This window comes from Ananas comosus, linkage group 5, assembly GCF_001540865.1.
Source record: "Ananas comosus cultivar F153 linkage group 5, ASM154086v1, whole genome shotgun sequence".
Classification (NCBI taxonomy): domain Eukaryota; kingdom Viridiplantae; phylum Streptophyta; class Magnoliopsida; order Poales; family Bromeliaceae; genus Ananas; species Ananas comosus.
In genome coordinates, this window is record NC_033625.1 from 9,220,163 (window position 1) to 9,233,001 (window position 12,839).

The 12,839-nt window shown below is 38.2% G+C and overlaps 1 protein-coding gene and 1 long non-coding RNA gene across 4 annotated transcripts in view; both read left to right on the forward strand.

Annotated features, from left to right (window-relative positions):
• Positions 2,257 to 12,839, forward strand: part of LOC109710510 — a 41,322-nt gene continuing 30,739 nt past the window's right edge. For 2 of the 3 annotated variants that reach the window (XR_002216372.1, XM_020233145.1), the window contains exon 1: positions 2,257 to 2,622. Coding sequence is in view for 2 of the 3 variants with exons in the window: in XM_020233145.1 (XP_020088734.1) it covers positions 2,327 to 2,622 (296 nt within the window). In the remaining variant the exon portion in view is untranslated. The remainder of the gene's footprint in view (positions 2,623 to 12,839) is intronic. The other variant, XM_020233144.1, reaches the window with a different exon arrangement.
• On the forward strand, positions 2,635 to 8,294 carry LOC109710513. Its single transcript, XR_002216377.1, has 2 exons — positions 2,635 to 2,972; positions 3,566 to 8,294. It is a non-coding gene; the product is annotated as an uncharacterized LOC109710513 (long non-coding RNA).

A 12,839-nucleotide genomic window follows, 5' to 3' on the forward strand; every position in this document is an offset into this window, starting at 1 on the left:
GGAGCCATGTATAGACCCAAAGGGGTGATGGCCCCCCCTCAACTTTTCAATATTTACTTTATAGTCTTTTGGTAGCTTATAAATTTTTAGTTAGTTTTTAAAATATATGAGCCTATCTTGTAAAAAATTTTTACTGCTAGTATAGTGCTCTCTCTTCTTATGTGTTTTATATGTGAAAATATACTAAAACCTCTTAGTTATTGTGCACTTTAAAATAAGTCCTTTCAACTTTAAATATTTTATTTATACATTCTTAACTTTCTATTTTTTTTTATAAGCTAATTTATGTAACTAAATAAAATAATATGCTAAATTTAATAACTCTGTTAGATATTAGTTATTGGTTATTATTATTTATTAATAAAAATTTAAAAAATTAAATTCTAACTAAATTACTAGTAAAATTCTTAAGTTATTTGAATGGAATAATGCAAATAAAATAATTAGAAGTTAAGCGAATGTAAATTAAAAAAATAAATTTAATATTTTTTGATATTAATTATCTAATCACTAAATTTTTTTATTAAAAATTTTAGTTAAAATCTTATTTATCTGCATTTGTGTATATTTTGGCCCTTCTTGTGATTAAATCCTAGCTTCGTCCCTTTTACGGAGGGGACGGGGCCGGAGAGGGAGTTAAACGCGAGGGCGAGGCAGACGAGGGAGGGAAACACAGTAGTGTTGCGGAGCGATGCGGGGATCTCCTAGGAAGAAGGGGCGGAGAAAATGTCTGGGGCTACGATGGAGGTGAAGAGATTTTTCGAAGACCTAAGCGCAAGGGTTTTTCAAATAGGCCCTTTTCTACTTAGGCGTGAACAAAAAAAAAAACCGTGTGTCTAGAACCCAAACAGGCCCTTTTCTACTTAGGCGCGAACCAAAAAAAAAACCGTGTGTCTAGAACCTGACGGTAGTTTTTTGTGAATATATAATGTGACCGTACAGCTTCTAAAAAAATTAAAATAGGTTCAATAATTAATTTATTAAGGGCAGTTATTTAAAAGTACCACCAATAATTAAATTTTACCGACTTTTTATATAAGAGCCACTAAAATAGTACCACCAAAAATAATTTGTAGCGTAGTGAAAATAATAAATAAGGGAAAGACAGTGAATGATTTATTGTCTTTGTGAAAAATTCAGATAATAAAGACGGTAAATAATTCACCGTCTCTATGAAAAAATTTTAATATGACTACTATATGGCACAAGAGGATTAATTTTTTAAATATTTTTTCGTAGGCTTATTTACCTAATTAGAAAATTTTGTAGGATAATTTTTTTAAAAAAAATTTCCACCGATAACGAGCTTTTTTTGCAAATGGCCCGCTGAAAAAATTTTATTTTAAAACTAGTCCTAATAAATTTATAATTGCAAAAATAATCCTACCTCTACCACGTAGGCACCACGCAAGCACCATGTGGGCGAGCTGGAGCCTGCTTGGCAAGTTGAATACGGTGAATCATTTATCGTGTTCAAACACGGTGAATGGTTCACTGTGTTTTATATTTATATGACTTTTCTTCTCTTTTTTAATATTTTATATTTTTCGTAATACATATATTTTTTCTAGACACGGTGAATCATTCACCGTGTTCAAACACGGTGTTCACAGTATTCCGTACTTATATTCTCCCTATTAGGGATGTTAACGGGTCGAGTTTGGATTGGGTTTTCAAAAATCCGAAACCGAATCCGAAAATCAAATTAAAACTCGAATCCGGATCCGAACCCAGCGGGTTTTAAAAATCCATACCCATATCCATACGCGACCAAAAATCCGAAACCCGAACTTGGACCTGAACTCGGCGGGTTTTAAAAATCCATACCGTTGGATGAAGATCTAAGAGATAAAAATTATTAAAAATATTATATATTGTATAAATAAATAAAAATAAATTATGTATATAAATAATTTATTTGGGTTTGGGTTCGGATAATATTTCGGGTATCCATACCTATTAACATCCATACTCCCTATTCCTCTTTTCAATATTTAAATTATGAAAAATACATATATTTGTATTTTTTCTAGACACGGTAAATCATTTACCGTGTTTGGATACGGTGAATGGTTTACCGTATTCAACTTAACACCCTAGTTTAGCCCCGCTGGCGTGGCGCTAACGTGACGTCTGTGTGGCAGAGTCAGGGTCAAAAGTGTAAATATAAATTTGTTGGGTCTATTTTTAAAATAAAATTTTCTAGGGTGCTAGATGCAAAAATAAAAAGCCCCCGATAACATTTGCTTTCTCTCGCCTCATCTCTTTCGCGCCATTTAAAACCGCTCACTCTTCCCACCTCTCTCTCTCTCTCACCTCGCCTACGATGGCCGGAACCCTCGTCCCCTTTCGCCCCCAACTCTACCTCCGGCCGCCGCTCCACTCCCGCAGAGTTCCATCCAATCACCGATCTAGGGTTTCGGCCGAACTCGGGGAGAGCTCCTCCCCGTCTTCGTCCTCCTCTCTCTCCACGAGCTCGGAAACCCTAACGATCTCTCCTCCTCCCGGGTTCCAGCCGCCGCGGCCGAAGCGGTTCTCAGTGCGCCCTGACAAGCTCCTTGATATCCTCGCCGCCTCGCTCGCCTTGCCCTTCCGCCTTGGCACCGGAGCTTTCGTTCTAGGGTTTGGGATCTCTGCTCCCTTTGGTTTTTGCGTTACGTTTCGTACTTCGATTCATTGAATTGGTTATAGTTTCAATTGCTTATGTTTAAGGAAAATTTGGATTATTTTTTGTTGAAATCGAGTTTAGTGCCTAATGATTTTGGATCTTTCTAACCTTGCCTAAGCCGACAATGTGAGTACACTGGGAACTCATAAAATCAAGCTGAATGTGAGATAAACTATAGTTTTTAATACTTTTATAGTGATAACTATAATTCTCTTCTGTACCAGTCTAGCATTACACACACAAGTATGGATTTGCTCTGGGTGCCGACGGGATGTAGTATTGACACTCAATTTCATTGTACAAGGTGTCATTTATAGCTTAGTTTAGTTTATTTTAGCTTTTATCTTATCTGTTGTTTATTTTTCCTTTATGTCACCCCTCAAGCTAGAGGGTGGAGAATCTAAAACCCCTAGCTTGCAAGCTATTGCAGCAAATATTGCTCACCCAAGAGGTTTTGAGAATGCATCGGCAACTTCTGATTTAGTCCTAACATCTTGTCTTGGATGACCGATTGTCCAGTATGAATCTTCTAACAATTTGAATAACAATTGATCTCAATGTGTTTTGTCACAATATGGAGATCAACTTGACCATCGAAATTAATTTGCATAGGTTGTGAGTAAAAAAATGCCTAGATCTATCACAAGATGTAGTTCCCATAAAGTGTTGCTTGGCGTCGGCAGAAGAACCCATATTAATGGCTATTTTGTAGTTTGTTATTAAATAGGACTGGTTGGAAAATTAATAGCCAAATCAAGATGAAAAATCACATAGATTTTTACATATTTTTTGACTGCAGAATTAACGTTGCAATTACTAGAATCTGATCTCATCTTGTTTTATGAACTCCTTGATCTGCCTAGAATCTGTGTTGATCTCACGATATTTTGTCTTCAGAATTGTTCTTTCTCGTCACAATCCGGCTACTAGAGTCGATCACAGCACACCGCCCGGATCCCAAGGGTTTCTGATGGTGCCCTAGAGTGAACCGAAAAGAGAGAATTTCGGTGGAGAGATTATTCTTATTTTTTCTTGTGTCTTTTTATGGCTAATCCCTCATGTATTTATAGGCCATAGGAGAGATGTTAATTCTAATCCTATTCTAACTGAATCTCACACAGATAGGGATTTAAAATAGAATAGGATTTATCTTTTTGGATTTATTCTTGATCCCATGTGGACTAGTAATATTTTAGATAAGTCCAATATGGATGAATTCTACCATCTCCCACTCGTACACACTTGGTGCTTATTTCAATATTCTAATTCAAATATATTCTCATCTCGTTCTACTCTTCATACGGGAAATGGTTGGTGCGATCAATAACGAGAAGAATCAAAAGTGAAGAGTGTTATATTAAACCACCATCTAACTAACATAACACTACAACTCCAAATCTCGGCTATACCCCAAATCACTAAACTACACCAGATCATAGCATCTCTAATCCCTATAATCGAGCAAGCTAGATCTCTTTTATCAAAGCATTTGCATTCATGATTACATTGACAACAAATATCAATATAATCGCCTAGGCTATGAGTTACAAATCATAGGTGTGTTGTCAAATGATTTTTCGTCAGACGCCCCTTGCCAATCTATTTCAACATGACTGCTTTCCTAGACATGTTCCGCTGGACCGAATCAATCATAGCTCTTGGATATCATACTAAAGTAACATCGCCAAGTATCCACCTCATGATATGGTTCTAAGTCCCAAAGGGTACGCAAAGTTCACATAGTGATGAAAAAGGGATCAGTTTTGTCACTCTCTAAAACTAGTGATTGATCTTGCACATATGGTATGAACGTATACTATGGTGGAGCTTCCTCTAAGGACATGTTACGCTCAAAACACCATGCGGATGTCGGTTCTGTTGCAATTCAAAACAACAAATCTCAAGACAGTCACCCACATAGTGCCTTCTTTACATTCGGCTTCATATAGGCCAAGTAGAGTTGTGGACTATATCTATAATTGATTCCATAAAGTCTCATCTTAGCTCATCTAAGGCAACATTCATGATTGAAACACGTGCTTGCTCATTTAGTGCGAAGTGGATCACCTGCATTACTAGTTGCATTTATGTGATCTTATCTGTCTCATCCTGCTCGCTCTCCTAGCTGCAGATCGATCACGCTCTCCTAGCGGCAGAGCGATCACCCGTGTGAGAAGGTTGATCAAGGGCTTGGTGACATTCATCCTCATAAAATAAGGATATGGTGCACTAATTCAAATTTTTTTAAAAAATGTATGAATAAAGAACGAAAATAAATATATTTATTATCAAAATGTCAATACAAGATATATGAGGGTCAAATCCTGCACAAACCCAATCCTCCAACATGTCTATGAAAAACATCTCTAATAAAGGGTTTGGTAAAAGGATCTACGATTGTATCATTAGTAGTCGTAAATCTAATTACAATCTGACTCTTTGCAATCTTAAAATTCTCAAATTCCTTGATCAAGTCATCGTGCATACAGCTCAACATCGTATAGTGTGTGCTTCAATCTTTGTCAAGCCACTCATTATAGGCTTGTAATTCATGACGGTGCTGAGTCGTTGTGCCTTCCTCGGGCCGAACCATGCTGTTGGTAACTATTGCTAAGGATTGTGATGTAGCGAATGGTTGATTGACATGTCGTAGGGGGCAATCTAAGACACTAGGTTGAGAGCTGAAGTGTATTACTGTTGGGGAGAAAGATTCCTTGCCTCAAGTTTGCCTTTTAGATATTGCAAACCAAAATTGATGGCTATAAGATGAGGCTTTCTCCTGTAGTTGAATGGGTTTAGATTGACTGTTCAACTTTTGATACTACATCTTTTTCTCCTGTAGCTGCTGAACCTGGCGCATTGCTCCTTTTGAGTAGAGACGAGCAATACTTCTTCTTCTTACATTGTATCCCCTCCTCAAATAGGGTAAACCCCTGTTTAATAAAAAAAAAATGATAGGAGACCTGCCCATATTTTAAGGCATTCATAAAAAGGTAGTTAGGAGACATGCCCATATTTTCATAATCGACTTCAGGGTTATATCGAGAAGGGATACTGTCTTCGATCTCTGCAAACAAAAAAAGGTAGTTAGGAGACCTGCCCATATTTTAAGGCATTCATAAAAAAAAAAAAGAAAAAAAAAAGAAAAAAAAAGGAGGCACCTCGTGGGGAAGCAATGTTGTGAGGATCTGCCACGATAATCTTTGCATCAATCAAAGGATTACGGTCATGACCTACGTAAGCAAACATAGGTGAATCAGCAAGATAAAAATAAATAAATAAAAATAAAAAAAAGAGGACAAAGAAGAAAGGCTCACTACCCTCGTCGAAAGAAGTAAGAACTGGAGGAGGCTCTACTTCGTTGCCAATCATGGGAGAATAAGTATTCTCGTTAAGATGGTCTGCAAAAAAAAAAAAAAAAAAAAAAAAAAAAAAAAAGGAGTGAAAAAAAAAGGGAAGGTTGGATACCTCTAGAGGGTGTTGGTGACGGCAGTTTCTCCTCAGGAATCCACTTTGTATGCATTTGAGATGCTTAAAAAAGAAAAAAAAAAAGAAAAAGGAGAGGTATAAATAAATAAGAAAAAAAGAGAAAAAAAAAGAAGAAAAGACAATGCATATAAGTGCTTACCTTTTTCTCTTGTAACGCTCGTCGTAGCCATTGAGGCATCAACTCAGGGTCTTTTCAGATCCCTGCGGCTCAAGTCTTCGGGAAGTCCTCTCTTGGCAGCAATCTGATCGATTACTATATTGGGTTCGAATCGATTATGCACGAGCAAAAATGAATTAGGAACGTCCGAAACCTCTTGCATCTGCTGGAGAGAATGATGAGCCGATTCTGCCAAGAGATTTTGCTTAGCTGTATGAGCAAATGGACTTATCTCACGAGCACCACTTTGAGGCTCCCTAGGTGAAGACCTAGAAATTGTCTTGTAAATAATGGGCTTGCATGCTTTCTTCGGGTTTAGTTCACGCTCTACTAAAGAATCAATCCCGGATGAAAAATAAGGTTACAACACACTCCTCCACCAAAAAGCATACAAACGTGTTGGCTTTCCAACGCTATTGGCATCTGGAATAAAGAATCTAGTAAAATGGCAAACTCTTGTAAAATGTGACCAATACCCCATCAACACACCGGCTGAAGCAGCAATTCCAGCTATGTTATCAGTATCCCTAACATAGTGCTGATCAAAACCAAATTGACGAGCAAACCTGTGAGGATTGTAAGATTGTGCGTGAAATATATTTCCCATACGAAGTGGTATAACACTATGGCGAATAGACATTAGATACTCTTTGACATTATCAGGGAACTCCGTCATCCTCGACAAATCGATTATTTCATGAACCCAACCCTCCCTGGAAAGAGCAAATGGGAATGGACGCCACACGAATTTCTCCTGTTGCCATAAATTCACCCTAGATCTTCTTGCATCATGCTGCGGCTTTCTCGAATTATAAGAAGTAATCTTAGCATCCTTAAATCGCAACATTTTCGAGACTCAAGTGTGTTTTAACGTTTTTAGGATTACCTGATCGATCTTCTCACGAATGCAAGTTCCCCGAAAGTGAGAATGAACCCACGCCGCCAAAAAGTGAATGGGGAAGCGACAACTGGAGTGCGATGGCCCTTGTGGGTCAGAAGACATTTGACACAATGCAACTTGGATTGCGCATAATATAGCAGGAGCCAAGGCAATTTTGGTACCTTTACCTAGTTTGGATGCCATAACAAAAACTTCTGGGCGGATTATATTTCTTTCACCCGAAGGCATAATGAACTTGCAAAGCCATAGTGCTAAGAAAGCTGCTAGATAACCATCATCCTTGATTGGTGGACCAGAGTAACGCTCATCATCAGTAATGTAACGTAACCTGGCTTTAGAAGAAGATGAAATATCACCTTGGTACCAGAAGTTGACCCATTGATTGTAGTACACAACGCCTCCTTGATTCTTGGCAACAAGCCACTCATATACCACGAGCAGTGAAGTGAGGTTAGAATCATACATATCAAGGTCACAATTCCTTGGGACAAACTCTTCGTACATATCCCCAAGAATAGGAATACCACCTAATATCTTAATGTCCCAAAGAGAAATACCAATCTCACCATATGGAAAATGAAAAGTATTTGTTTCAAGACACCAAGCCTCTATCAAACCCTTGAATATGCGTGAATCTAATTCATACCTGCCCCTGAAGGCGATGATTCCTCCTAAAATACCAGACAAATGTAACGGACCTTCAAATCGCCGAATGACGTCATCTCTCCATTCTACAAGGCCGTCCAAAGCTGTCCGGTCTCCCAACGTCTTAAAGCCTCGCCAACTTGGTCGTCCTTGTAGGATGCGAAGGCCCAAGCAATGTATATCTTCTGCCCCACTTTTATCTCCCACGGGCTCTGGTAATATAGCATTGTCCGATCTAGCATCTGTGAAATATCGTTGAGTAAAACTTGCCATCGCAAAAGGACGTACAACTGCCCACCGGTTCAGCGGGATCCCTTCATAGAAAATTTTAGGGCTACTGTCGGCAAGAGAACGTGCGCGGAATATAGTAGCTTGGGCATATGCATAAAATTCATAAGTGCCTGTCATATGTCTAATAAAAAAAAAAAAAAAAAGAAGAAGAAAAAAAATGAAGGGTAATTCGTTAAGAGGCAAAAAAAAAAAAAAAAAATCAAGAAGCCCACGTATATTAAAAAGGAGGGCTTTAGTCAGAAAATAAAAAATAAAAAAAAAAAAAAAAAAAAAGTGTATGAAAGAGACGTCAGGGTAAAAAAAAAAAAAAACAAAAAAACGTGTTAAAACAAAAAAACCACCTGGTTTAAAAAAAAAAGAAAAAAGAAAGAAGAAGATAAAGCTAGAAGTTTTGTACCTTTTTTTTCATCCGATCTCTAAACTCGCAAAAAAAAGGTGTGGGGCATTTGTTTAAGTAAAAAAAAAGGCGCGGTGACATGTGACATATATATTATATAAGAATAAAATGAGAGGATAATATTAGAATACGGAATTCTAGTTTCATTTGAAATTCAAAAAATATATATATAAATAAAAGGGAAAAGAAAAAAGGAAGAAAGGAAAAACGAGAGTACAAAAAAGAAAAAAGAGTAAGAAAGAATCAAAAATTAAACAAATGGAAGATAAGAAAAAATTCCTTGTTGTAATAATGCTGATTCCTTATAGGAGGTGAAGAATAATAAGTTTCCTTTGGAGAATTTTTTGTGAATTACGTTCATAAAAAAATAAATGGTTCATGGGACCAGAACATATAATATACATCTAAATGGGATCAAATTTAAAAAGAAGATTTTTGTTTAAGCAGAGAAGGGAGGGAAAAGAAGTTGAGTAACAAAAAAAAAAAAAGAGGAAAGGAGAATAAACAGTGAAGAAAAAAAGAGAGGTAAAAAAAAAAAAAAAATTTTTCGGCCGTTCTGGATCCTATAATCGTAGATCACAATTAAAAGAAAGATATTTTTTAAGAAGGAGAGTGTGGGAAAGAGAAGTTGATGATACAAAAAAAAAAGAGAAAGAGAATAACAATACGTGTATGAGAAAAAAAAAGAAGGTAAAAAAAAATAATATATTTTTCGTTTCTCTTTCACGTGTGCACAACGAGACAACACTCCCTTTCTCCCTCATGCCGCTCGTCAAGCAACCAAGGAGGGGCAGACGGGGGGTGTGGTGTGGTACAGAGCACACCCCCACCCGGTACAAGAAAGAAGAAAGGCTCGGCAAGCTTATTTTGCTGGCGGCGCGGCGACGACGCGACGACTTCTGACAACGGCGATGACCTCGACAATGACACACCAACGACGACTTAGACGCGCGCAAAGGGCAATTTAGCAGCTCTTTTCTTTTTCTTTTACGAGTGGCGATGGTGTTTGCATCGGGCCAAAACGAAATGTAATCGCGATTTTATGTCGAGTTATCAACAGACGTCTTCGTGATAGGTTTGACACGCATCAAATTTGAATTCAATGTTAATTACATTCATAGCGCGCGCTATTCATTAAACTCATCTCCCTCAAATGTTTCAAAAAGAAAGTGTTGCGCACAAGCGACGCGACGTGAACGATCCTTGATGTCGGATTGATTGAGCGGCTCGTCTTCGTGATAGGCTCCGAACTTTCGGGAAGTCTCGACATTTGATCGCTTACTTCATTTGGATTAACGATCATACGAGCGGCCGTCTTCGTGATAGGCTCGACACGGTTGAACTCGGATCGGAACCAACCGATAGCGACAAAATAAAATAATAATAAAAAAAAGGGATAATAAATATTTTTCTCGGGGTTCGCGATCTTACGTGATTAGGCTGCCCGAAACCAACCACAAAATACAAAATTACGCAAAACACAAACCGTTCGGGATCATATAAACCGGGTCGCCGTATCGTGATAGGCTTGATCCGGGTTTCGGTTAATTAACGCGGTCGCGTTTGGTGATAAGGCTTGATCTTCGGGTTCGCGTAATTAATCGGCGTCGCCGTCTTCAGTGATAGGCTTGCCCCGAGTTCGGTTCAGTTAAGCGGGGTCGCGCCTTCGTGATAGCGCTTTGGACCCGATGTTCGCGATCATTAAAAGGGTCGCCGTCTTCGATGATAGGCTTGACGCGGGTTCGGTTAATTAAACGGCCGGTCCCGTCTCGTTGTAGGCTTGGACCGGGTCGGCTAATTAAACCGGGTCGCCATGTTTTCCGTGAGGTAGGCTTGACTCGGGGGCGTTCGTTCATAAACGGGTCGCGTCTTCGTGATAGGCTTGACCCGCAGTTTCGTTTCAATTAACCGATGTCAGCCGTCTTGTGATAGATTGACCCGGTCAACAAAATAGATGATAATCAAATCGGTATTATTAAGGCGATCAAGTTAATCATGAGTCTAATTGAATATTAAAGACATTACGAAACCAATCAAACTACAAACTAGTTGACATTGACAAACCACAAGAATTCGACTTGAACAAAGTGAAATCGATCATAAACAACGTATACCTGTTGAACCAAACCGAACAGACTCAACTTGACCAAGTGGATCCAAACAATGAACTTAAAACGCGATCGAACCCGAAACCAGATCTAATCTGAACTGACACAAAGGATTCAACTGATCAAAGGTGAATCGATCTAAACCAAACGGGATCCTGTCTGAACAAACCGCAACAGGATTACTTGAACCAAAGTGGGGAAAAATTACACATGAAACCATACGACTTCATATTTGGCCGGGTTTGGGCGGTACCTAAATCGAACTCATAATTAGTGTATAGAAAAATAGGAAACTGAAATAAAAGGACCAGAACCAAATCGGAGGTCTTCAAATCATCACTTATATAGGAAAATTTGATTTTCAGGTCTTGAACAATCGAAGTAAATCGATTGACGAAACCAAGCAGGATATCGGAACCTCGTAACGACATCGAACGATCCGGTCCCATTCCAATCAAAACCATGAAGGAATCCGCCTGTTATAACAGTGGAAGTTGGAATAGGTCAATACTGGACTACTTACCGAACAGGATTCGCTAACTTCAGTGAACCCGCACCATCCTCTCTATATTAGGCTGAATGTTACAGGTTGCTCACACGGAGGCCACTATCATTTCTCGATTAATCAGGAATCGACTTGGTCGAATATGAGAAAAAAGGAGAAAGACTACCGAAAAAAACGAACGGGTGAATATGCAGGTTATTGACGGCATTATTCTCTCACAAATAGAACAAGATTTTACACATTGTGGCGCTAAAACAGTGCAGTCAGTTTTTGAACCGACTCGGGTGAGGTTGAATTCTGCGGCGTTCGAATTTCGCATGATTGGAGTCCATAGTATATCGTCATATCTGTGAAGAACAAAACAGGTGGCTTATCAGTATCTACAGAATACGTTAATATAAAATATGACAACCGTAATATATGGCAAATTCCGATTGATACGGCCAATAATTTCCATGGATGCCAGAGCTTACCCGATCAATCGAACACGAGGAATCTGACTACGAACCGAACAAAGCAATCACTCAAGATTTTCTTTATTTTTAAACACTTGTTTAAATTTTCACTCTTAAACTATTAGTTTGAGTGGCGTAGAACCCAAGCATTTGCATATTGGTAGAAGTGAATTGGAAATCTCCGCACAAGGTTAGAGTATTTGGATGAGAGATAGCTGGCTCTTCTTTTTGTCGATCTTCAACGTGCTATATACTCGGTTATATAGACTCTAAAGCACAAACCTGAAGAGTATAACTGCGTCTTATCGTTGTAGTGAGAGACGCCGAACATCACGAGAATAATTATCCTGTCAGTTTATGATGTAAAGACTCGAGCATGGGTTAATCTATTTCAAGGCATCCATAGAGTGGAAGTTTTATAAGATGAAGAGTTTATCTTAGAATAGAACCAAATTCAACAGAAGGTCTACACAAAAGGAACTAAAGATCACTCTCATAATTAAACTCCTCATAAGTCCACTATAAGTGAATTCAGCAAAATAAATCCAGACCTAATATAAATACAAAAGAGCTCTCCAAAGTCCTTAAAGATAGATTCCTCGAATGTACCACATGAAGTGTCTGTGGCTACAAAGGCATTTACGAATTAAACTCCGTCTTTAAATTAATATCCAACAGACCTTCTCATAATTATATAGACTATACTCCTTATGTGAGTAATAGACGCCGAAACGTCGAAGCTTTCTAAAATAAACATCACCATAATAAACCCATTTATTTACGGACGGTAAAAGTTGGATTTCTACCCTTTAATAATAATTTTCAAACCCCCCAATGTTAGATTTAACCAATGAACAATCCATACATCTCCATAATCCCTAAACAACCACCACTCAAACCCTTAGGGGATGAACCTATACCAGTTCATGAACCAAAGTCCAACTTATACACCTATACACACTCTAACCGTAACCACTTTCATAATGAACCATTATCCTAAGTTACCGCAATTTTTAAGCAAATTCACATATTTACACCAACATGACCACTCATGAACAATCGATGCAGTTTCTCGAAAAAGTATGATCAATTGCACGTACAAAGTGAGCCTTACCAACCATATACTCATATGATATAGTAGCCCGCCACTTGTAACTATATATCAAGTTTTTCATATAATGAACTCATAAATCGCATAATATAACCTATAAACCTATACTAAT